General features: G+C 32.4%; 1 protein-coding gene and 1 pseudogene across 6 annotated transcripts; one reads left to right on the top strand and one right to left on the bottom strand.

Moving 5' to 3' along the window:
* The first annotated feature begins 5,709 nt into the window (after positions 1–5,709).
* Positions 5,710–8,778, top strand: LOC146938454 (scarecrow-like protein 21 pseudogene; annotated as a pseudogene). 2 transcript variants are annotated; one of them, XR_015031278.1, is made up of 2 exons: positions 5,710–5,903; positions 6,818–8,778. The product of XR_015031278.1 is annotated as a scarecrow-like protein 21 pseudogene, transcript variant X2 (transcript). The 2 variants fall into 2 exon arrangements; XR_015031277.1 differs by having other exon boundaries at positions 6,813–8,778.
* A 1,659-nt stretch (positions 8,779–10,437) lies between these two features.
* Positions 10,438–17,761, bottom strand: LOC146938453 (putative WRKY transcription factor 20). 4 transcript variants are annotated; one of them, XM_085752393.1, is made up of 6 exons: positions 17,277–17,761; positions 15,312–15,488; positions 14,506–15,058; positions 14,241–14,406; positions 14,004–14,156; positions 10,438–11,257 (listed from the first exon to the last, which is right to left on the bottom strand). In XM_085752393.1, exons 1-6 carry the CDS (start codon positions 17,532–17,534, stop codon positions 10,774–10,776), a joined length of 1,791 nt encoding a protein of 596 aa, XP_085608519.1. In that variant the 5' UTR covers positions 17,535–17,761; the 3' UTR covers positions 10,438–10,773. The 4 variants fall into 4 exon arrangements, with proteins under 4 accessions (XP_085608519.1, XP_085608520.1, XP_085608521.1 ...); XM_085752394.1 differs by having other exon boundaries at positions 14,004–14,153; XM_085752395.1 differs by having other exon boundaries at positions 14,241–14,367.
* Between the last annotated feature and the right edge of the window lie 7,723 nt (positions 17,762–25,484).

Below are 25,484 nucleotides of genomic sequence, written 5' to 3'. Positions count from 1 at the left end.
TATACGCTTTTAAAACGTCGTTTATTCTAACGTCTCACCCAAAAAAAATCTCAACCTCCACTCTACCCCTCAAAAACTTGTTGTCTTTCATTTTTGTTACACATAAATTTAAGCGAGTCGGATTCCAGAGTCGCCGATGTAACATCAACACTAAAAGTTGATAGAGCACTGATATAAACTCATTTATGGTTATTGATGACTAGGCATTTAGGCTTTTCCAAAACCAAACAAAAAACTCCGCGTGAAATCTGCAGTCATCAATTGATTCAATTGTACTACAAAATTTGCAAATCTTATCCTTCTGCTCATTGATCACAAGCTTTTGATGTAAAGTCTTGAAAATGATTTTCATGAATTTTGTTGCACTAACTTTAAAGAGCATGACCCATATTTGCTTTAGAGGACCCATGTGAGTATTTTATTATGTATCATTTAGATTCCCGTCCATTTAAATCAAGCTGAAATATTAGACTTTTGTGACAAATTTCTTGGTTGATAGTGTTGTATGTACTATGATGATGGTTACTTCCCCTGCACCAATCCTTGTTTTGTGATGCCTTGTCGCAATTAAGATTTCTTGTTTTGGGGTGTTTTCAATAAATCAAAAAGAGCCACAATGTTAGACTTTTTGCAATGGTGGTGATGATAGCAAACTTTATCGCATAGCATAAAGCTAGAATTTGACTTATGTGAAGAATGAACGTGGAAAATTAGGACTCAAATCAATAGAAATTCTTATTGCTCATGGGAATCAATCATGTAGAGCCATTAATTTGGAGGGTTGGATTTGTTGTAGTCAACAAATTGACGCAGTCACATATTTGCAGTTATTCGATTAAGATCGGATTGATCAAATTCAATCTCAATATCTTTTGAATTATAAAATAAAATTTGATTTATTTTGAACCATTAGATCGAGAGCGGACGGGCAACGATGCTCTGATTGTGTGATTGCTAGAAATGAGTGACTATTATTTCGGATTTGATGGATTGATTCGATAGTTCATCTTTGATTTTGATTCAATTAGTTTTTTTAGAAGGATTTTGATTGTTAGGTTATATATTTTCTTCTTCAATAGGGTTTATTTTTTGCTTCTTCAACAATAAAAAAAATAGGATTTATCTTTTGAACTCTTGATCCACAAATCTTTCAACTCTTAACTCAAATCGGTTAAGTTATTCATCCCTCAATTAAATTTGGATTAACTCAAACAAAATCAAAACCATTGCACATGAATGAATTTTTTTTTTGAAGAAATTTGCACATGAATGAATGATGCAAGGCTTACGAGAAATTCATGTCATGATATATCAACAATTATTTTGACATTAATAGTCAACAATTATTTTGACATTAATAGTCATAGCGTTCATGTTGGTGTGTTGAAATCAAACAGAAAACAACAAAATGAACCAAGAGAGGTTCAACTCAACTTCCACTAGTCTTTTGCATAAACTAATTTTTTTCAACTTTATGGGACATGTTGGCCATGTAGATGTGCTAAAATTGCATGAATAATTTCACAATGTTTACGTTCTGTCCTTATTTTTTTCAGGGTCATACTTGATTATAGCATCAAGATATGATGACACAACACCTCTTTTTTCATGGCTGCATGCTTTAGACTTTTGCTTCGTATAAAGGACAACTTTTGAATTTGAAGGCTTATATCAGAACAACTATTAATATAATTAAATAAAGTCATACTATAATATTAGGTAATAAAAAAATAAAGTCTTCTCTCTCCACTGTGATACATCTAGGAAATTAGTGATCGAGATATTAGACCAATTTTGTGTTTGTTATGGTGAGGATATTCTATTTTTTTTTTTTTGACTGAAATTCAACAATTGCTTTTTATTAAGATATTATTTCAAATTTCAATGCAGGGGAATAAAATCAAAGACACGAGCACATTAGCATTGGACTTGGGCACTTTATCAAGCGTGTAAATAATCTCTTTTAACTTAGCTAACATCATTATTAAAAGATTAAAAGAATTTTTTTATTTTGTAAATTAAGAATGGGTTAAACATTAAGGTGAAACTTATACATCACAACTCATTCGATACCTTCAAGAAACCTCATGAAGACATGACATGACAACTCGAATTATAACGTGTTTAGTTGTAAAATTATTTTAAAGATTCCAAAAATTTAAGGCAGGAGACATGACAAAAATTTGAATTTTTGTCTTTATTAAATTACGACACAACTTTTTATCTCAAGTACATATTATCTAAAGTACTAAAGTAATCTTTTGTTTACTATGTTAAATAAGCTTGGATATCATCTTAAAGCCAGCTCAAAGATGTAGGTACTCAATCATATTTATACTTTTAACAGTTAAGAACATTAGTAATGTGAAACTAATAACAAAATACAAACCACTTCAAAATCAACTTCGACACCCACCCTCACGTCTAGCGTGGACCTGGGTTCAATTCTCACATTGCAATTCTTAACACGGCTCGGATACCATGTTAAATAGGTTTGAATCTCATCCTAAAAGCTAACTGAAAGGGTTTAGATATTCAAATATATTTATACACTTAACAACCCGAAAATTAAATAATATGAGACTAATAACAAAATAAAAACAATTTCCAAACCAACTTCAACATCGTATATGACAAAAATTCTTCAATACCAAAAATTGTTTAATATCATAAAAATTTATTATATAGTATTCAATACATTCATTTTAACAGATAAATGTATACTACTAATAAATGAAAAAATTAATAAGTTGTTAAGGACGGAGAGAGAATATAAAATGACTGGGAAAAAAAAAACATGTCACATGTTGCGGCATTCGACGAAAACGAGTGAAGGATTCACCGAAACCGCGTAAGCGAATTCCACGCATGCATAATTGCTATGTTTACCGTTCCATTGCTTCACACGTCAATGTGTCACACCACATTAATTTTCATTTGATTTTATGTTGTACAATAACAAAAGAGTAATGATATTTTGACATCCATTTGATGACAACTTTGTTGACAACCTTGTTTTTCTCACTTCTTATTGGTCAAAAACAATGGATGGAGAGAGAAAAAGGAAGAGAGAGGATAACAACATCATGTGAGTATGAGAGAGAAAGTTGTCCAAAAATTGTCAAAAAATAGTTGTCAAAATATCATTTCTCATAACAAAAAAATAAAAAGTTGACATCTCTTAGACAAGTATTATTTGTTAGATAGGATAATGTTTAGAAATTCATTTTATAGAATGAATAAGTCAAATATTTGAAATTCGAACTTCAACTTTCATATATATTATACAATATTTTTATCAACTTAGCTAATATCACGGAACTCATAGAAAAAAGATTATCTAGGTGTATAAATATTTTAATGTCTTGCTGTTAATTATTGTGAGTATTTTTTTTTTGGTGAATTCTAATTTATTTTTTTAATTTGAACAAAGTGAATTCTAATTTTTGTCATGTAATATAAGTCATTGTAGCAACTAGCAAATGAGCAGTAATAATAACTTTGTATTAATTCTTCATTAATACTTCTTTTGTTATTTTTAGATTGTTATTTTAGCATAATTTGTTTTTGTCTATTTAACCATCGTTTTAGCATATTTTCTTTTGTGAAGGTTTCGATTATATCATTTATCGGTTACTCATTCTTACTTATTTTCAATAAAATTGAAAATAATATTTTTAATGAAGTTTATTTTTTGTTGTGGTAAATTTAAACTTTTGTAAAAGAAAATTATATTTCGTTTAATAATTGTTCTATGATAAAATCTTCTCATCCATCCTTTATTTTATTTCCACACTTGATATAAGACAAAAAAAAAAAAAAAAAACCCCGGTTGAATTGATCTTCCAACAATGGAGGACAAACCAAGTATTATGGTTGTGTCTCTACGGCCTTTAAAAAAATCTATCTTTGGAAGTCAGATTTGATGTCATCAGAAATGTTTCAGCTAGAGGATATTTTTTAGGAGAATGTTAAATAATATCTCATATGCACTGGTTAATAGGATTCTGTTTTTCATACACTCTCTATCTAGTGTTGTGGAAAGTTCATACTACTAGCCAAGACAATTGTGAGGAAAGGCCACTCAATTTTATCATAAGTTTGGACATATCAAGCTTCAAGCCTACAAAACCTTTTTTCTCACTGGTTTTTCCACATGTAGTAAAAAGCATAAAAAAAACTACAAGATCATAATCATTAACCAATCTATCATCAGGAACAAAAGCACTTTAAGATAGATCTATTATATCTGGTATAATTAATTTTAGACCATTGGTTATACATTTTGTGACAATTATATAAATAACATTACATAAAAAAATAGGTCTATAATCACATATCAAAGTGGAATTCTTATTCTTCAGAATTAGACAAATGAATGTGCGATTCAAGCTCCAAACATCCTCATCATTATTCAGCACCCACTCCAGGAGCTTATTTCATCTCCCACTATATGCTACTCCCTCCGTCCCGCAATACTTGACCTACTCTGCCATTTTATACAGATTAAGAAAAGTGTAATGATGAAAGAAAGAGAATGATATTTTTACTGAATTGCCATTATTATTATTTTTAAACCTTCACTTTTTTAAGTAATAATTATTTTCTTTGTTCCACTACAAACTTTTACATGGTGACCACAAAAAGTAACTATAAGGGGTAAATTTGTCAAATTAAACTTAAAAATTTGAGAAGGTCAAGTATTGTGGGACAATTTTTTTTTCTTCAAATAGGTCAAGTATTGCAGGACGGAGGGAGTAATATTTTTGAAAAAGGATTTGGACCCGCGCGCAACAATGGGTTTTTATGTTTTATAAGAGAAGAAAAACCTTTTCTGAAAAGAAAGGTCGAGAGAAAATACCTTTCATATCATCACTTCAAGTTAAATGTAAGTTTTTTCCTCAACAATTATTTTATCATTTCAGTATTGTTTATATTGTATCATTATTTGGGCTATCTCAAATTGATAATTGGATAACTTAGTATTTGATTTCTTATCATCTATCCATAGAAACTACCCGATTAATTTATTAGGCAAATAACTAATTTCGTTCTTCAGCACTCCGTCCCTAATTATCCCTAATTATATATAAGTAAAGACATATCAAAGAAAATTTATATTTTTGGTCTATTTTCACTAAGTATATTAACTTTTCCTAACTCATTTTCACTTATAAGTAAGGACAAAGAAAATACTTCAACTTCAACTATATCATCAACACTGTGTTGACTTTTTTCCTTAACTAAAGTGATGAATCATACATAAAACTCACACACATAACTACAAGATCTCATGTTTAAACTCGAGTGAAGAAGGTTAGTCTAATGATATGATTATTTTTTTTTTTTACTAAAACTAATGATATGATTATTATTAGTTGAGTTTTATTTTAGGACATCAATATCACATTGCTACTACTACTAGTCACCAACTCACCATTTATTTGATATAATTTGAACATTTTCCTCCTTGCATTGAAGATTATATTTATAATAAATGCAAACAGTATATTTCTGTAAAAATATAAATAAAAAAAAAATAGTTTCAAAATTCTAGATATTCTTTGTAGTTGTACGAACCGTACATATATTTTCTTAAAAAATATAGGGTTGGTTAATAATAATATATTTATAGAAATTTCACAGAATAGGAGACTTTCCTTGTTGGCGAGCTATACAAATACCACAAACGCACTTCAGAGACACTTCAAAGTGGACCAAACCAAAAACACTTCAACAACAACCACCTTTGTCCCTTACAAAATCTCTTCCTCCTAAGTTTTTAACAAACAACCTCAAACAAAACAACCATAACCTCTTCTTATCTTAATTAAACTCATTCAGTTCAGTTCAACTTTGTCAAGTTCTTGTATAAGCTGTTTCAGATCAGATTTTCTTTTTTGGTAAGTTATTTAACTGTTTTCACTTTCCTTATTTATATGATGTTGTTTAAGGAAATATGTTTTTATTTTATGATAAGTGTTTTATTTTTCTGGTCACGGTGGTGGTGATGATGATGATGATGATGATGTTTTAATTATTAGAAAAATAAAAATTACTTTTTTATACTTTTTAGTTTGGTTTTGATGAGTTTGTGAAAATGAGTTTGTGTTAAAATTGATAGTAAAGGCTTCTTTTAAGTTTGTGAAATGATTTTGCATCTTTTATGGTTTTATTTTTTGTTACTTTTTGATTTGTAGATTTGGTTTTCAATTTGTTGGGGTTTGGGTTGTTAGAATCTTTGTTTAAGTGCTTTTGAATCATTCTATTGTAATTGAAATTGAAATCCCTTTGGTGGTGTTTTGAAAGTTTTCATCTTTTTAAGTTAATTGAGTTAAAGCTATGCATGTTTGGTATATGAAAAGCTACTTCACCCTAGAGACATCATGTAAAGTGATTTATGATGATAAAAAAAAAAAAAAGTGAGAAAATTGTAACTTTGGAGGGTTGATGTACTCTTAATTGGAATAGCATATTATAATTCTACCACAATCAAAGAAGCTACTAAATACAACTTATCATTTTAATCAAGAAATCATATTTTTGAGATTCTGATTGATTTCAAAAGCTTAAACAAACACAATTAAAACCACTAAAAATAGATTTTTAATTAAGAAAGTGATTTTTCTCTCAATTGATTTGTAACAAATAGGCTCATAATTGTGTTGTCAAGAAGCTTACTCTTCTGGTTTTAGAAAAAATCTCATTGCTTTCTACTTTCTATTAGCATATTTTTCTTCTTTCTTTACTGTTCTACTAACCATTATCTGTTAGATATTGTATTTGTCTAACTGTCTTCTTTCCTTATGCAGAATAGCTCGTATTTTTCGGTACGCTGCTATTGCCAAGGAAAGTTGAATTCAAGTGTAGACGATGATTTCCGATCAATTGGAAAATTTCTAGGGTGTTTGTGCAAGAAAGTCAACCAGTAGTACTCAAGTATATTGAAGAAATATTTACTTATCAATGCAAACATCTCAGAAACATGAAATTTCTTACGGCTCTGACAGGTTCTACGTTGAGCCTGTACAGAATCTCGAGTCGTATTGCTTACCCTCAATTGAGAATCTAGACAATTATTCTTCCTCTGATAACAGCTGCCAAACATTCTATCCTTCTCATCAAACTCTAGAACAATACAACAACCTTGAATCTGCTTCAACAAGCAACAACAGTTTACCTTACCAAAATTCTCCCTCTACTCACGGTTTCTCACCTAACAATAGTCCAGGTTCTACGTTAAGGCCGCAACATTCACTTGAATTTGTCAATGGTTCACCTGAGGCGGAGGATTCTTACTTGACATATCATGACCATGATGACCTTAGGCATAAGATGAGTGAGCTGGAATCTGTTATGCTCGGACCTAACGTAGAGATGCTAGAGATGTATGATACCAAAGTTCAAGAAGAATCTGCTTCGTTCTTATTAGAGGCAGAGAAGTGGAAGAAAAACATGGAGATGGTATCTAGAGGGGATTTGAAAGAGATGCTTTATACTTGTGCAAAAGCTGTGGATGTGAATGATATCGAGACAATTGAATGGATGGTAACTGAGTTACGCAAAATAGTATCCGTTTCAGGCAGTCCAATCGAACGATTGGGAGCGTACATGTTGGAGGCACTTGTTTCAAAGATTGCCTCTTCTGGAAGTACAATCTACAAATCGTTAAAATGCAGCGAGCCTACTGGTAATGAACTGCTTTCCTACATGCATGTACTTTATGAAATATGTCCGTACTTTAAATTCGGATATATGTCTGCAAATGGAGCCATCGCGGAAGCTATGAAGGAGGAAAATGAAGTCCACATAATTGATTTTCAAATTGGACAAGGAACTCAGTGGGTGAGCCTAATCCAGGCTCTTGCTCGCCGGCCTGGAGGACCTCCAAAGATTAGAATAACAGGTATTGATGACTCTTATTCATCGTATGCCCGCGGTGGGGGCGTTGATATAGTAGGGGAGAAGTTATCCGCGCTTGCGCAGTCATGTCATGTACCATTTGAGTTCCATGCTGTTAGAGTGTATCCTTCTGAGGTGCGACTCGAAGACTTTGAACTTCGTCCTAATGAAGCTGTGGCGGTGAACTTTGCCATTATGCTACATCATGTACCAGATGAAAGTGTGACCATTCATAATCATCGTGACAGGTTGCTGCGATTGGCTAAGCACATGTCTCCTAAGGTGGTGACTCTAGTTGAGCAAGAATTCAACACCAATAACGCTCCGTTCTTGCAGCGTTTCGTCGAGACAATGAACTACTACTCAGCCGTTTATGAATCAATTGATGTTGTTCTTCCAAGGGATCACAAAGAGAGGATTAATGTCGAACAGCACTGTTTGGCTCGTGAAGTTGTGAACTTAGTAGCTTGCGAAGGGGAAGAAAGAGTGGAACGTCACGAGCTTCTGAGTAAGTGGAAAAAGCGTTTTGTGATGGCTGGATTTACGCCTTATCCATTGAGCTCCTTCATCAATTCTTCAATCAAGAATCTTCTCGAGAGCTACCGTGGACATTACACCCTAGAAGAGAGAGATGGTGCACTGTTTCTTGGTTGGATGAATCAAGATCTTATTGTTTCTTGTGCTTGGAGATGAAAAATATAATGACAGTTTAGTTTTGTTACTGCAGGTTTTTATGTTAGGCTATATGTATCATCATCCTCTATTTAGATTTACTCTATTATAGTCAAATAACTGTTTTGTAAAAGAGCATATCCTAAAACTTTGTCACAAATACTAGTAACAGGCCTGATGGATTATAAATGCAGAATTTGTCTATCTAGTGTGTTTTATAGAACATGTTTACCTTACCAGAGATTAAAAATAAGGTTAGATTTGATATGTTTTTATATGCTAAGCTAAACTGTATTTCTTCTAACTTGGTTGATTTGATATTTATTCTTGTTTAGTGTCAAATTTTTGTTATCACTGAATTTCAGTTACTAATTATTGATATATTCAGGGATTCAATTACAAAAAAAAAAATGTTAAAGAGACCTATATAAAGCTCCCTAAATAGTTCAGACCTATATGCTGGTTCCACCTTCCAATCACAGGCTCCATTAGATTTAGATGGGACCTTGTCCTTCTCAATAGACATCAAGGCATGAAGATTTGGAAAAGCTAATAAATGAAAACTCACATGAAAGTTTATAAGGGCACAAGTTAGCATTTTCTAAGTTTATGTTGAAAAATGTTACTAACATTATACTATTTAACACCCATTTTTAAACACATTTTATCCTATTGGTTGAAATTTAGATAGATCCTACTCAATTTATGTGAGAATCACATAATATAGTGTATTCTATTCAACTTTCAACAAATGAAAAGAAGGGTGTTGAAAAGTGTGTTAAGTATGGTGCTACCACTCATTTGTATTTGACACTGAATTATGAATCCTTTTCACATCCATTATTGGTCAACAGCATATCTGTTAGAAATCATACAACTGTATAAGTATTTGTATACAATTTCAACAAGCTATTCATTAATCATTACTATCATGTGGTAAATCATAAATGTCTTTGGATAGAGCATGTGTTGCACGAATTGGTACAATTATGTGATTTGATTATCATGTGGTTAATCATAAATGTCTTTGGATAGAGCATGTGGTTAATCATAATTCTTTTTGAAGCATTTCTTCTAATCAGGGAAATTCTTTACTGATAAAAGTTTAGATTATTAAATAAAGGGCATAATTGATAACTTCAGGAGTGTTGGTGACCACAACTTATCTGAAAAATATAGTACTATGCTTTCATTGTTTTGAAACAAGGCTTTTGGTTCTTTTGTAACAAGATCTTCACATAATCACTTGCTCACATGTGCCTACACTGATTGTAAATTTGTTCTATTTCTGACCTGTTATTATGTAATAGAGGCTTCATTCAATCACTGTTGCATTTACAATTTGAAAGTTAATCAAATGATTGTCTATACATTCACAACATGACAACTATGAATTCAGATCAGTCACAATTACAGTTGAATCACCATCCTTCATACTGCAAATAATCAAGGTCGGACACAGTTGATGCAGCCTCGATCGCAGTTGCTTTGCCATCGTGACAACATCAAAAACTATGATGTCATGACTATGACTGCCAATGCAGACTTTGTCAAAAATCTGGTTACAACTATGGTCAAGAGTATAAAAGGAAGTAAGATAGCAAGCTTGAATCATCACACTGTTACAGCATCTGAGTTTAACTAGCAGATTCAATGTTTTATTCATTTGAGGGAACTTTTACTGTATTTGTTTTCTACACTAGGTTGTATGCATAACATATGAGGAAATCAAACGAGAGCAGGTACATTGTGTTATCTCGTGTATTTTACCCAATCTCACTATTATCAGAAACAATCATCAACATAAATGTTTGTACAGCTACCAAGAATATAAAGTACTATTGAAGTAATTACAACCAAAAGTTCAGGCACAGGCTAAATGCTACTTCATATAAATAGTTGAACAACACTTTTACAAGGGTTCTTGTGGAAGCAATTTAGTATCAGCTTCATATTTGTACAGAAGAATTTGTATATATAATTATACAAACAACAATCAGATATAAAAGTCAACTTGAAAGGACACAGCTACTGCTAGTTCCTATCAAAGGGCAGCTCTCAGACAGTGTGATAGGAACATAAAAGAACTATCAACATTTTCATAGAGAAAACTTGCCTTTGAAGCTTTACCAGTAAAACGAAGAAAGCAAAACAATACTCAGAATTTCATTTTAACTTATTTTTGTTATGTAAACGATTTTAGGGACCCATCATTATTCTTCCCATGTTCTGTGGGCAAGGATATGCAGAACGGTTTAAAGATGAACTATCACTCGGATTTTCTCTAGAACCATATGGATTTGCGCTGTTATTTAGTACACCAAAGTATACCGGAGGTGGTGTAGAACTATGAACAAACTTGAAACTGGAATTGCCGTTATGTGTTTGACTGTCGCCATATTCATTGCGCATCATTCTCCCTAGACTGTTTGGTCTATTTTCAGCGGTTGGGCTGAGGCCCATTCCAAGGTCAAGGCTAATAGTATCACTTTCTTCTTGCCGGATTCTTGCATGTCCACCTGCAGCTGATGGTCCTGCCATGTCATGACTATTATGCCTCGCAGTTGGTACATCATGATTGTGTTTACCCTCGTATGTTGTTATTACAGCTTTCGGATCATGTGATGCCCTCTCCACGTGTTTTCTAACCGGGCAACCGGCATTTGTGCATTTGTAATAACTCCTGTGATAAGCAGCAATGTTACCCAAAAATAAGCAACAAAACACCACATTCTTTTTATCAAATACAAAACAGTTCATAGACAAATCTCCCAAGCTCATCAAGGTCTAAGTACACATATTTTATTTACATTCCATGCACATTCATACTTAGTGTTGTCAATAGCAGATTATGGAAATTAATGGTTTCTTAAATTCCACTTCGCTGCAGTGTTGCTACAGCCTATATTTGATCTGACAACACTGAGTTACACTATATAGTATCCATCATTCCATCTGTTATTTTAAAGATGACTCCCACCACAACCACTGCACCAAAACTAACCTAGTTTAGAATAGTTCACTTTATTGCTACTTCGGCCTAAGTGCTCAATGAATTTGGAAAATGACAAAAAACAAGCCTTAGTGGTAAAATTGGGGTCAACTACAACAATCATTGGGTTAAGAGAAAGAAAAACAATTTTAGTGCCTGAATAAAGTTCAACTAGACAGTAGTCTTACTCTTCAATAGTTTAGTCAATACGAGCTTATGACAAGGAATTTACAAGGTAGCAATTCCCCTTCCTATTCAACGAGATTCTGAGCTAGACGCATACTTGCATATTGTTCAAACTATTTAATGAAATATTTGAAAGATACATGCATTTCTGAAAAAGTATAATAGCAAGACAAAGGTCTTTAAAAAAAGTGATCAACCAAGGTCCAAAACAATACCGAAAATTCTTGCAAAGCCTCTCACAAATCAAAACTATTAGATCACCAAGAAGTACAATTTCTGACAAAAAAACCCAATTCAATCTTTATGGTTTGTAGCCTTGTGGAATATAAAATTAGATCAAACAATATTGTTTTTATGTAAACAAACTGCATGGCAACCATTTTAAGCTAAAAAATGAAAATTTTCGTAAGTTGAAATTTTGTCCGTGTGTCGTAATTTCGAGTCAGCAACTGGAACTGAATACTAACGGGGAATCCTCAAGTGCAAAGTGGGTCACATACTTATAAGGAATGCAGGTTCCCAGAATAAGAAGAAAAAAGACAACTCCAGCTAAGATTCAGTTTCAACTTTCAATGTTTTAGACCTTGAGAAGAACTACAATATTTGGCTTACGGGATGACAATCGGTGAAAGATGAAACAAACTTACCACATCGGTAAGTCCTATTGTCCCACAGTCATAATAATCAGTACAAACACTTCAATCATGCAAATCAGTAAGGGTGTATTTGCAAGTTGGATTTTGGAGGGTTTTTGAGGGGAACGCTTTGGAGGGCTAAGTCTATATTTTAATATATATTTGATATTTTAAAAAAAATTGAAAGAGCAGCATGAGACACAAGCATATTATATCATGTTATTTTAGTTTTTTTAAAATATTAAATGTATATCAACATATAGACTTAGCACTCCAAAAACTCACAACACAAACACACCCTAAATATCTTATTGCCCTTCCTTTCCCCTAAAATGCCTTATAACTCACTGTTAACCTATGGCACATAACCATCATTATGTTGTTGGACGTATTTTCTCCTGAGAGCATTGAAGTAAATTTGCATTCCTCAACAGTTTCTTGATATTTAAGTATCTAACGGTACTGCATTATTTTTACATAAATGCATTTTTTTAATAAAATTGATATCCCTGGATATCTGCAACTACCCGCCGACACCTCAGAATCTGCTAAATACCCGTCTAGCAGATATGCGCACATATATGGGCGGGGCACGTCTATCAATTTTATCAACAGGGTGGGTATCGGATATCTACTATCTGTGCCAGATGATACCCATGGCCATTGCCATCCCTACTCATACTTTCTCAGTGGTGATGCTCTAACATTCGAACTGCTCCCTTAACCAATATGTATTTAATTATAACAGATCCATTTGAACCTACCATCATCATCTCTCAATGCCAATTCTACACTGGTCTACAGCATCCATTTCATAGGATCAAACTTTTACTAACTCATTTGATTTCCAACTATTTCAGTGTTTCTTTGCATATTCTTAGCACTGATGTTCTTACATTCAAACTGCTTCCTAAACCATTAGATGTAATTAGTTATTTTAGTTCCTTTTCAATCTACCATCATCACTTGTGTACTGCTATACAACATCGATTTCCCAGGCATCAACCTTACATAAGTGTCTAGACCGGTCGAACCGGGAACTGGATGTGTAACCGGTCCGGTCTTGTTACTGGATCGGGCATGCAATTAAACCGGTGGAAACCGGCACGAACAGGCCTAAACCGGTGAACCGAGGGTTTCTGCAACCCGAGCTGTCTAACGCTTACCTTTTTTTAAGTTGAAAAGAAAAATCACAAAGTCAGTAGAGGAACTGCTCCCTGAGACCAGTGACCCAGTGACCTTATCGGGTCAAAACATTGCCTTATACTAACTAACTCTTGACTTTGCAATTATTCCAAACTGATGAGTCAGAAAAGAGACAAATAGAATCCTTTGAATGAATTGTAATTCTTTTAATAAAACATTCAATGGGCTTAAGATTTACAGTTTAGAATAAAATCCATTTCAAAATTATGTTATAGGATGCTATTGCTACTCTTTTTCCCTATTCCTGAATCTATAAACCAATTTTTTCAAAACTTAGCCCAAATAAGTGAGAAGTACATTTTAAAAAATCAAGGTTTTTTTTTTTGTTGTAAAATAATCCGAAACAAGCACATTAAGTTGGACTTCATCAATTTAGTTTATATTGTATAGTCATCAATGTGAGGACATACCTAGGGTTAGGATTGCCTCTTACCACCTTCTGCCCATATTTACGCCAGCGATAACCATCATCCAATATGTCAACCTCACTCAGAGTTTGTACAACGACCCGTGGCTCCCGGATAGGCTTAACTACCGGTGTGATGTCAAGATCCACCTTTCTGCTTAATAAAACAAAACCTCTTGATCAGCAAGTGTACAAGCAACAAAAAAGTTAAAAACTAGAACTTTGGCCTAAATCGTCAAACCTTCTCTTTGAGAAAGGATCATCTTCATCAACCTCGTCATTATTCTGGTTTGACAAAAACCCTGCACCCTCTGGACTACCATCATTTGCTGCTATAGGCGATAGCTCAGGAGTACTGTCACGCTCAGCTGCATGAGACACCTGACCATAATTATTAAAGCCTTTGTCTACAATTCAAGAATTAAAAGAGAAAGAAAGTCATATTATTTGCTTGGCACTAAGTAATTATAGAATGGAATCAATCAGAAGTATTCATCTTCTATTACCGTCTCGGCTAGTTAAAGAAGCCCTATCAGATCTCTCTTCTTGCACAGACATCATATTTCCACCAGAGAATCGACGGCTTGGTTGAGGTTTAGGATGATCATGTGTTCCCTTATAAACTATCTCAGTAATTTGGCCGTCATGAGAGCGTTCAAAGAGTTTCTTTACTTCACAGTTAGGATGTGTGCATTTGTAATAACTGCGTGGAAATTCACATCCTTTAACAAGCTTCTGCCCATATTTTCGCCAATTGTATCCATCATCAGATGCCTTATCGGCAGCAACTGAAAGTCCACTGCCCCTACCATCAACTTGTGATACTTGAAGCCCAGTTGCTTTGCTACCACTGGGATTTGATTCGTCCAAATCGACTTCAACATGAGCACTAGCCCCTGAACTAATCATTTGAACAGGTGGGGATGATAGACTTATTTCATTTGAAGGGACTGCCGTTTCACTTTTGACCAATGGGGACGAGACAAAAGATTTAACATTTCCTTGACTGTCTATTTGAGTTGATTGTTCGCATGCATGGTTGTAAAAGTCAGCAGGAACCTTAAACAAGTGAAGAGCACTGTGTAAGTACTATGCAACCAGGAGTAATATTCAAAACAATATTAGCCAGAACATTGTACATGACAACCGAATCTGTTTTCAACTTTTACTTTACAACGCCACCCAAAAAAAGAAAAAGAACCAGTGAAAATATTACACTTCAATTAATCATCTTATCTTGATAACCTCAGTACACAGTTCATTATCAGGTAAAATTAAAGAAGGGTGAAAAAATCAAACTCAAGTCCATTACCATATTTGATCTACTGTGCGGTTTGAATTCAAAGAAGCTGGATTTTCCGTCGTCAACCGAATTGGAATTAAAGCACGCAGAGGTTACAGGAAACGCAGCGGACGTAGAAGAAGTTACAAAACCATGTACTGTTTGTTGAAGCCTAGGAAGGGAGCCTGTTGTAGGTGAAGGTTCTACCTGCAAGAGATAAGAAAAAATATTATACTATCATATAATCTAAAACCCTCTTACTGCAACAATTGTAGAATCAAATGAATGCTCATAAAACCCTCTCACCGCTCTTGATTATAACTCTTGACTCATAGAAACAAGTTGGAAAGAAATGAAAAAAGAAATGGACTAAATAACAGCAACTTCCACGATACCTGGAAAATCTATGGCCTAAACAGAAGCCAAGGGATAATGGACAGACTAATTAATAGCAATAACAGAATGAAAAAACCACATACAAAATCATCTGAGTTGACCAGAAATATTAGCAGATTTATCAGCTACCTATGCAGAAAGAGCAATTACAACCGAGTATAAACGAAGTTGTTAATTTTCTCCACACAATAACATCACATGCTTATTTGGTTCCTAGATATTAGATATGCGGGACTTATATAAACACAACTCCGAAAAGCCATTCTCACATGAATCCTGAACTGCACAAGTTAGGTTAGGACCACCCGATCTATGACATGAACATCAAGACAATCATGTCCTTTCAAAGAAAAAATATCATGACACAGAATCTCTGACATTCTTTATATTATTCTAATGTCATGTTATACAGAAATAAAAAAGGAATCCACTAACTAATCCATGGTGATGCATCTATTCGTTTTTTCCACATGTGTAAATTGGAGGTTAAAAAAGGATTTTCTGTGCTCCCTACAACACCGTTAAACAAAAAAGGAAAAGCATCAATACAAAAGGAAGATTTATTATGTGAAAAAACAACACTGAAAAAAAATTGTTGAACGATCATAAGAGAAAGTCATATTCTAATTTCCAATAGGTTACTATATTGAGCATAAAGCAGCAAAATAGAATTCTACAAATGCAAGCATCAGAATCTAACTGCACCAACACAAACCACTCATATAATAAAATCTACCAAGTGAAAAAGATCAAATACAATAACGGGCCAACTTCAATTATAAAACAAAATAAACAAATAAGCAAAATTATATTAGCCACCAGATTAAACAAGCACATATACTCTCACAACAATTTCTTAACTTTTCATGAAACACACAGCATCTCCAACTCATCATCAACAATTAACTCACATCATTATTAAGACCCCAAAAAATAATAACATTAATTCCAACAGAACCTGAAAAATGCCCCGGATATGCTGTGTTTGTATAGTTAACATCAGCAAGAAAATCACACTGAAAGTACAACAAATTTTTTATATGCCACTGACACTAGGTGGACTTCACCAACGGCACAAGTGGTAGATACTTGAACCCTTAACCATTTGACCGAGGATTCAATCCATCGGTTAATGTGTACGGAAAAACATTTATTAGGGGAGCTCAACTGTTAAATGAATCTCAATTATCTCGAGAAAATTGGTCTTAGCAATTAGTCTCTGCTATTGTGCGCGGAGGTCAACACTAGTTGTATTTCAATTCACTTAGGTCAAGTAAAAATACCATTTTTGACCAAATTCAACTTAAAAAAAACACATTTTGATAATAAATTAACTTACCCATTTAATTTTTTGATCAAATTCAACTAAAAAAACACATTTTGATAATAAATTCACTTACCCATTTAATTTTTAACCACATTCAACTGAAAAAACACATTTTGACATTAAATTAACTTACCCATTTAATTTTTTTTTACTTAGAAGAATCTCAAACAGATCAAAACTAAAAATTCAACTACATTTGACACAATCAACATAGAAAAATAACAAAACCCTAGAATCTCAAAAAGTGAAGTATGATTGTTTCACTCACTGACCTTCATATTTGAGAGAAGAACAGGTGATTCAAGAAACGAAGTCGGACTAAGTCCCGGCGGAATCGTCAAAACCGGCGACCGGGAGATCGGAAGCTTCGCCGGCGACATCAGCTTGTATCTAGCTCCGGAAGTGGTGGGTCCGTCAGAAACAGAATCGGGTCGTGAAGCTGACCCGGTTCGAATTGGATCTTCAGAATGGTGTTCCATTTCGCCGGCGGGAGATTGTCGCCGGAATTGGGTATCGCCGGCGGCGTCCATTGTGATGAAAGAGAGAGAGGGGTAAAAGTGTAATTTGAAATAGAGTAGTGTGTTTGTCTATGTTATTGAAGGGTGTAAGAGAGTGAAACGTAGTTGACTTGTAATGTTTGATTTCTATGTTTAGGATGTTTTCTTTTGCTTTCATTGGGTTTGGTTTCTCATTTTAAACGTTTTCTAAGGGTATGTTCTTCTTATGGTATCTATCTTTCTATATGAGAAAATTGCATGTCAAAAGAGAAGTTTGTGAAAAATATATAGTAGATTTGATGGAAGTGAGATAGAAGAAAAAAAAAGCGTACTTTTTTTTTTATTTAATAAAATACTTCTATTCGACATCTTATTTTATTTATATATTTATTCATATTATATCATCAATTTATCATATTTATCACAACACTTTATCTCTTTTATTTTATTTATATATTTATTCATATTATATCATCAATTTATCATATTTATCACAACACTTTATCTCTTTAATGGTAGATTGGATTTATCTGTCTAAAATTATTTTTCAAGAAAGAATATAGGAAAAGGAAAAGTGTTTGTAGCCTCATGAATGCTAAAAACACATTGTTGAGGAGTGGGTCACATACATTTGATGATATGTATATGAATACTAATCAATAAAAAAAGTCTTTAAAATTGTATTTTGATGGCATTATTCATATATTTTTGATATTATTATTATTATTATTATTATTATTATTATTATTATTATTATTATTATTATTATTATTATTATTATTATTATTATTATTATTATTATTATTATTATTATGTAGTTGACCAGACCAATGAATAATTAGTGGAGGTGTTAGTATGCGGCGATCTTTGATGCAACAAAATATGTTCTCTGTTGTATCGGAGGATAGTCTTTTGTGAGAGTATAGGAACCTAAAAAATGGATTAGTACTTTGGCGCTCAAGTGAGTGAGAGAAATGAGGAAGAAAAAGTGTGCAAAAATGGTGAAAATGTGATCGGCCTTGAGTGAGGTATGAAACCACACTTAGATAGCGGATCACAACTATAACTAACTCTATAAAATATTTGGGAGTCTGTTAAAGATCATATGGGCTGTCTAGGTTGAACGAAACGTGCTCCTATGCGGTGAAGCACGCATGAAGCTTTGTACGTTGCATTGAACGACAAGAATAATATGATAAAATCTAAATCACTAAAATACTCATGCTTTCGGATCTGCAACGTTGTTGTCCAAATCACTGATTGAATATGTGATTGACTGAAACTGGTCTTTCAATAGGAATCAAACGAACACCGCAACAAGACGCAAAATCAAACAACATCGCACAAGACGACAAACAACGCAACGCCACACTCAGACGACGAAATCATGACAAAACACAAAAAGAAAAACTTGATATATGTGGAAATCACTTATTTAGATTGAAATAAAAGGGACAAAGAAAAGATGCAGGGTAATGATTCTAGATCAAAAATGAATTAAAACCACACCACCTCGATGAGTGAAAGAGAAAGAGTTTGTGTGGACTTAATTTGGTCACTGATTTTTAATACAATAACATTAATTGAAAATCTCTCAAAAAAAAAAACATTAATTGAAAAATAAGTTTAAATATGTGAGTGTAGTATCTTTTTAAATTGTACTTTAATAAGAGAGACAAGAAAAAGAGTTTGTGTGGACTTAACTTTTAGACTTTTAAAAAAGCAGTGTGGTGGATCATTTTGTAATGAAATTGTTTCACTATTGGACAAAGATTTTGTAACAAATTGATTCTTTATTTTTATTTTTATTTTAATCCCATGTTATTATTTGCTCGAGAAATAAAAAATATGTTCTTTTGGGTATCTGATTTTCTTTAGCTAGGTAAGATTTGAAAGGGAATGTTGTGTGCCAAATACCAACTCTATGTTACTCTTTACCACACAAAAATCAGTGAAGAGATTGATGCCGAACTACAAATCGCTTTCATCAAGTTGAAAAGCCTATGGCACACCAAAATTGGTTCCATAAAGGGTTTAATTCAAATATTTTTATCATCTTGATGTGAGAGTCAAGCTCAAGCATTCATAACTCAATGCATGATATTTGTCTAATGTAATTTGTAAATTGGTCTCAAGACTCTCTAAATGAAATCAAATAAGTGTATTTTTGGATGAGCGGTGAATTTTGACAAAATTAAGGTGATACTATAATTATGTTGAAATTCTATAGCATGTAATTTTTTTACTAAAATCATAATAACTCATTAGATTCCGTCCACAATGCAAACACACACATTAAGACATTATCTTCAAATAGGTATTATGGTGGTTTGTAGTGTGACCATTTTAATTAAATAGGTTTTAAAAACAATCTTGGCTTTTTTTTATTTTAAAATATATTTAAGATCAGGCCTATACTTAACGTAGACTAGTAGGTCATAATCCTGTATGACTCTATCTATCCGTCGACTTATTTTCATTCTTATTTTGATAATACTTTTGAACATAAGGAATAACAAATGATTGAAGTACGGATGACTCCCTCTAATCAAGAATGGAAATTACTTCATCACAAATTATGAGACTTTTTTCGGATGAGTTAAACAAAGTGAAACTGTTTGTAATTTATCGTGGCTATGATTTTTTTTTTTTTTAAAAAGGAGTGTGGCTATGATATCTTACGTAAACAATTTAGAAAGAGAAAATTAATATGTTGCATCTCATTATTGAATCACTACTTATTTATTGATCATTAAAAAAATAGCAAGTTTGGTAAAAAGTGAGTCATGTTTTTTTTAATAAAGTATCCTCCGCGCGCAACTGCTGAGACTAATCCTTCGAGCATTGTGGGATTCAAATGGACGGCAAGCTCTCCCCGAGAGTTTTAACACTGCTACATGTTTAAGGCTGAATTCAAACCCAGAACCTTGATTAAACTAAAAGAGATCTGTGTCATATCATCTAAACGCTCTTGAATAGTGAGTCATGTTTTGGTCCACTGCTATAATGTTGTAATATAGGCTATGAATTAAATTTGGTCTATGAAAGGGTAAAGCTGCAAAAACATTTTCATTGTAGCTTTATTTTCATTCCTTTCCCACCCCCCTTAATAGTTGAGACAGAAAATGAAAAACCAAAAAGAAGGATGTACTTATTGCCACGATTAGGTTAACATAAACGAAAATAACGGAAAAAATATATGCCTTTAATGGCTTGAGATGTGGTTGGATCATAGTTGTGATTGGTTTTCAAATTTTGTACCAATTTTTCTTACCTAGAGTGTGAATGTATGATTTTTTTTTTTGAAGAAGAGTGTGAATGTATGATTTCTCTTCTCTCTAATGAATTGCATTGTTATATCTAAAACATGTCACATCCAACACACTTTTGCAAATGAAAGTCTTCAATTTCTATCAAGTGTTGCCTTCATTCTTTCTCTTTTTTTTTCTTTCTTTTTTATAAATTATTTGATATGATAACCCTAAAGCATGAATCACTCACGCACCATATAAACCGCGCAACTACGATTATTTCATTAACTAAGGACTATAGGAACCTACATGAGAAATTCAAGTTCACTTCTATTCAAATCAATCTAACGTCGATTAGTTCTCCTGAGATTAGCTCAGTTGATATGGATAATGCATAATATATGTAAGGTCCAAGGTTCGAACCCTGACCACCACCAAAAAATCTAAGGTCGATTATTACTGGTGAAGTGTTGTACTATCCATCAAAAATGTAATTAATATCAAATAAAAAGATTGTAATATTGAGAATTTACTACACAAATTTGACATCGTATCATAAAAAACGTGATATACTACATTTTTTTTGTTAACTCAGTGCAATTTGGATTTTTGACCCTATTTAAAGCTTCAAGGTATATCATCGACTTTGACTTTATGATCTATTATAAGATTAATCTTCGAGTCGACGATAAAACATTTTGATTTCTTATATGTTACATTAATTATCATTCATTTTGCTTACATTAAATCAATTTAGAGAATATGTTATTTTATTTGTATATAGACTAAACACTATTGACTAAGGTGTAAAAAGTTATATAATACATCAAAAAAATACTTTCAGTAGTTTATATTAATTTTTTAACGATTAACACTAGTAATTAATTGTTAGATTAATTTTTCTCTTTCGTCTGGAGTTTGAACTCAGTACCTCAAACTCATTATCTTTTAGCTCAAACTACTACTAAAATTCATAAAAAAATTCATTGATCATAAATTAACACATGGATTTTACTCAGGACAGTGCTCCATTGTATACCATTTTTGTGGTAAAAGTTGTATAAATTATTGCAATTGATTCAAAGTTGCCAAACATAATTATATGTTTTCTTTTTTCCTACATACCGTGCTAAAAAATCTTCCTACAGTATAATATCACTGTTTTACTCAATAAAAAGTCTATAAATATATTATATTAACAATACTGTTATAAATTCCCTAAAAAAAAACTGTTGATTATAAATATTCCGTATACTATAAATGCAAAAAGTAGTGAAATATCCTCCCTAATTTTTTTTATGAAATATAGTTTCTATTATATTGTAATTAATCACCTTTCAACTGAATTTCAAATACTCAATAATGTTGTCGTTGAATCATATCAGCCCGTCTTTTCTAGAAATGTGTTTTGTTTAGATTTGATATGATCCACTGATAATCTATAAACAATACTATTCATTATTAGTCTATTATCTTTTGTTAGAAAATAATATTAATTAGAAATATTATTGTGTCAATTTTCGGAAGAGTAGAATAGAAGTTACTTGGGGGTCTTTGATAGAAGGTTTTTGAAGGATGATTTTGGAAGATTATGTCTATATTTTATAATATAATATTTTTCTTTACAAGTTATAATATAATATTTCAATCACACAAAATTGTTTTACTTTTTTTTAATACAATGTTTGTAACTTTAAACTCTACCTCTAAAATCTTTTTTAATTTTTTTAATATAATTTTTTTTCCCTCAAAAAAAAAAAAATCTTCCATCCAAACGCATAGCCTTAAAAGATATGTGTGCGCACCAACATGATGAACATTGTGCAGTACATAAGTAGATAGTTGAGTTATTTAACCATTTGCTCGAAGATTAGTCTTTAAAAAGTTTTGTTAGAAAAGCAAATCATTTAAAGATATCTAAATTATCCCAAGATATATATGTGTGGGGTGTAAATTATAATATGTCGTCACACATTAATCATCATGAAAACTCTTATTTTCTATACTTAATGATTAGTAAATTTTGAAAGGTCCCAACCCCACTTATTTTAATTTTTTTTCCTTATGTTATCAGTTGGTAAAAGAAACTTGTAATTTTGTAAGTATGAATTACATAATTTACATCAAACAAGTAAATCACAGCAACTTTCAAATATAAAAAACAATTAACCCATGATTATTATGAGCTAATAGAAACACTTTCCTTTTTTCTTTGCATTTAAAGATGAATTGTCTATTTTGTTCTAATGAAATTCTGAGCAGTCACTAGCAAAAACCAAGAAAGTTGGCCAGTCTTTCATAACCTATTTTATGGGAACACATTGAGTATACGTCTCAACATGCAATCAACTAAGTAAACATTAATTTCCACACATATATAACAAGCTCTCTTACATGTCACATTGCACAAACCATCAATATCAGGGTTATAAAAAAAAAAAAAAAAAAAAAAAAAGGTGATAGGCACAAGTACACCAATTTCTATCTATACAACAGCAACCTGTATTATAGACACATCCTTACATAGGTAAAAGATCACTTCATAGGTAGAATAGTTTCAAATTTCTCTAATACATTAACTTTCTCAAGACTAATATATACCTATTTTCACTCACAACTCATAAGTAGTGTAAAATAAAAAATTAAAGAAAGTTAACTACCAACTTGTTAACTTGCTGCACATAAAAATGAATATAGATGCTTCATAAATGGTCATATCTGCATCATAGAACTAACACAATCAACTTGAAATTCACAGAACTAAGAAGCATTCACATATAAGTGCCAAATAAATAATAACTTTCTTAGGCTAGCTCTACGGTGCACAAGTAAAATAGGTGATATATGACAAGACTTAATGGTCCAATGATAGAAAATAAACTTGTGTATGGTGCAACGCTATTTTACTTGTACACCATAGAATTAGCTGCTTTCTTAAAGTTACCACTATCAACCTTGATAGGGAAAGTTTCTATCATTGATGTTCCTCGTCTTTTTGCTGGCTTCATCTGCTTATGACATAACCCAATCTGAATCAGAGAGACCAAGTTTATTTTTCGACATTTTTCATGTGACTTCCCTTGGACTCAAAATCAAGGGGTTCCAGCCCATATGGTTAATCAATGTATGATTGATGGAACCCAAACATGTCACAATTTGGTCTGCTTTTCACAAAAATGCAACCTCAATCATTACAGCCAAGCATACATAGCATAATTTACCAGAAAAAAAATGGTGTGTGTGCATGCGCGCAAGTGTGAGTATAAACAAATAAACAGCATATACAATGTAACAACCAAATAACTCCACTAGCTTTGACCACACCAAACATCAATTCATCTACTTTTACATAAGCTTCAAATGACTCAATTTGAATTTGTTCTTCTTGTACACAAAAGCAACCAGTAAAAATTACATGTGAAACCAGCAGCATAACTGTTGAATAGAGCGTGAGACATGTTCCATGTATATGGATGGTTATCAGAAAATAGAACAAATGAAATTCTAATCACTGAATATCATTTCTATCCTCCAATCATGGTCAATGAAACTAGAAAACAGATGAAATTAATTCAAAGATACCAGTATATATAGGAAGCAGACTTCATAAGCTCTGGATTAACTCAATGATACTAGAAACCAAATGCAATTGTATTTGGTGACATATTCAAAAATACTTTTTTTATTTTTCTGCAAAGTGACCATGGGAAAGCCAAAAATCACATCCAAAGGATTGTTTTTTAATTTTATACTCGACAATATTAAATGGTTAAAACAGAGAAACCAGAGATAAGAAACAGCACTGCACTGCACATCAGTCCTGTTACTAAGATAATAAAAGGAAGGAACGATAACAACAGAATATACATTTGGTCTTTGTCATCTTATTAGAATAGCCTGTTATACATAGGGATCATAACAATTAACACAGCTCCCCAAAGCCCCTAATGTTAGTTTCAAGAATGCACAATGTCTTTGGATTAAAGCCTTGGACATTACAAAGATAGATTTAGCTTAATATGCAAAAGCTAGTAAAATAATTAATGCATACAATTTGTCCATGGTTAGCATCACATTTCCACCTAATTTATACACGGACTTCCTTCAAGTTTTTCGAGTGAGAATGGTATCAGATAATTTCCTATGTCTGATAACTGCACTCATGTTTAGATAAAATGAGACTTGCTTAAGGAAATTAATTAGCAAACAAAACTTTGTTGAATCTTTTATGAGATGGAACAAAATAAAAAACAATAAAAACGGGCAAAAGAATAACTCTGAGCACATTAAGAGAAACCTGAAAAAAGACTTTAACCGACATGGATCTTCTGAAGGAAAAAAAAAGAGTATATTTAATAGGTCCATGTAGTCGGCCCATCAGATGAAGTTTTGTTTTTTGTGTATGTGCTCACATGAATAACAGTAAATTTGTTTACTTTTTTTCTTCTTCTTTTGTACAGGCAAATGTTGGTGGTTTATTGTGTTTTTTTAAGAAGGTTTGTAAATGGTGGTGGTTAATCGTTTTTCTTTAAGAAGGTTGGTGGTTAATTTGTAAATCAAACTCAGAACCTCATTAATACTGTTCCAACGTCCCAAGTCATCATTCTCAATTGAAATGCAACTACATATAAGATTTTATTCTAGACAAATCCTGTCAGAGTCCCATTGCTTAACGAAAACGACAAAGGGTGAGATTATGGGAAGAGGGGACGGGAGAGAGAAGACCATAATG

This window comes from Medicago sativa, chromosome 3, assembly GCF_051527215.1.
Source record: "Medicago sativa cultivar Bolivia chromosome 3, Bolivia_mono, whole genome shotgun sequence".
In the NCBI taxonomy this organism is placed as follows: domain Eukaryota; kingdom Viridiplantae; phylum Streptophyta; class Magnoliopsida; order Fabales; family Fabaceae; genus Medicago; species Medicago sativa.
Note: the sequence above shows the minus strand (reverse complement) of the source record. Positions and strands in the feature narration are given on the sequence as shown.

What these genes read in the sequence shown, in the direction of transcription:
- LOC146938453 (XM_085752393.1), bottom strand. Translation starts at nt 17,534, where the DNA reads ATGGACGCCGCCGGCGATACCCAATTCCGGCGACAATCTCCCGCCGGC. An exon ending in TTCTTTAACTAGCCGAGACG is followed by an intron (nt 14,407 to 14,505) that starts GTAATAGAAGAT and finishes CTTGAATTGTAG; the next exon opens with ACAAAGGCTTTAATAATTAT. An exon ending in AGAGGCAATCCTAACCCTAG is followed by an intron (nt 11,258 to 14,003) that starts GTATGTCCTCAC and finishes TGCTTATCACAG; the next exon opens with GAGTTATTACAAATGCACAA.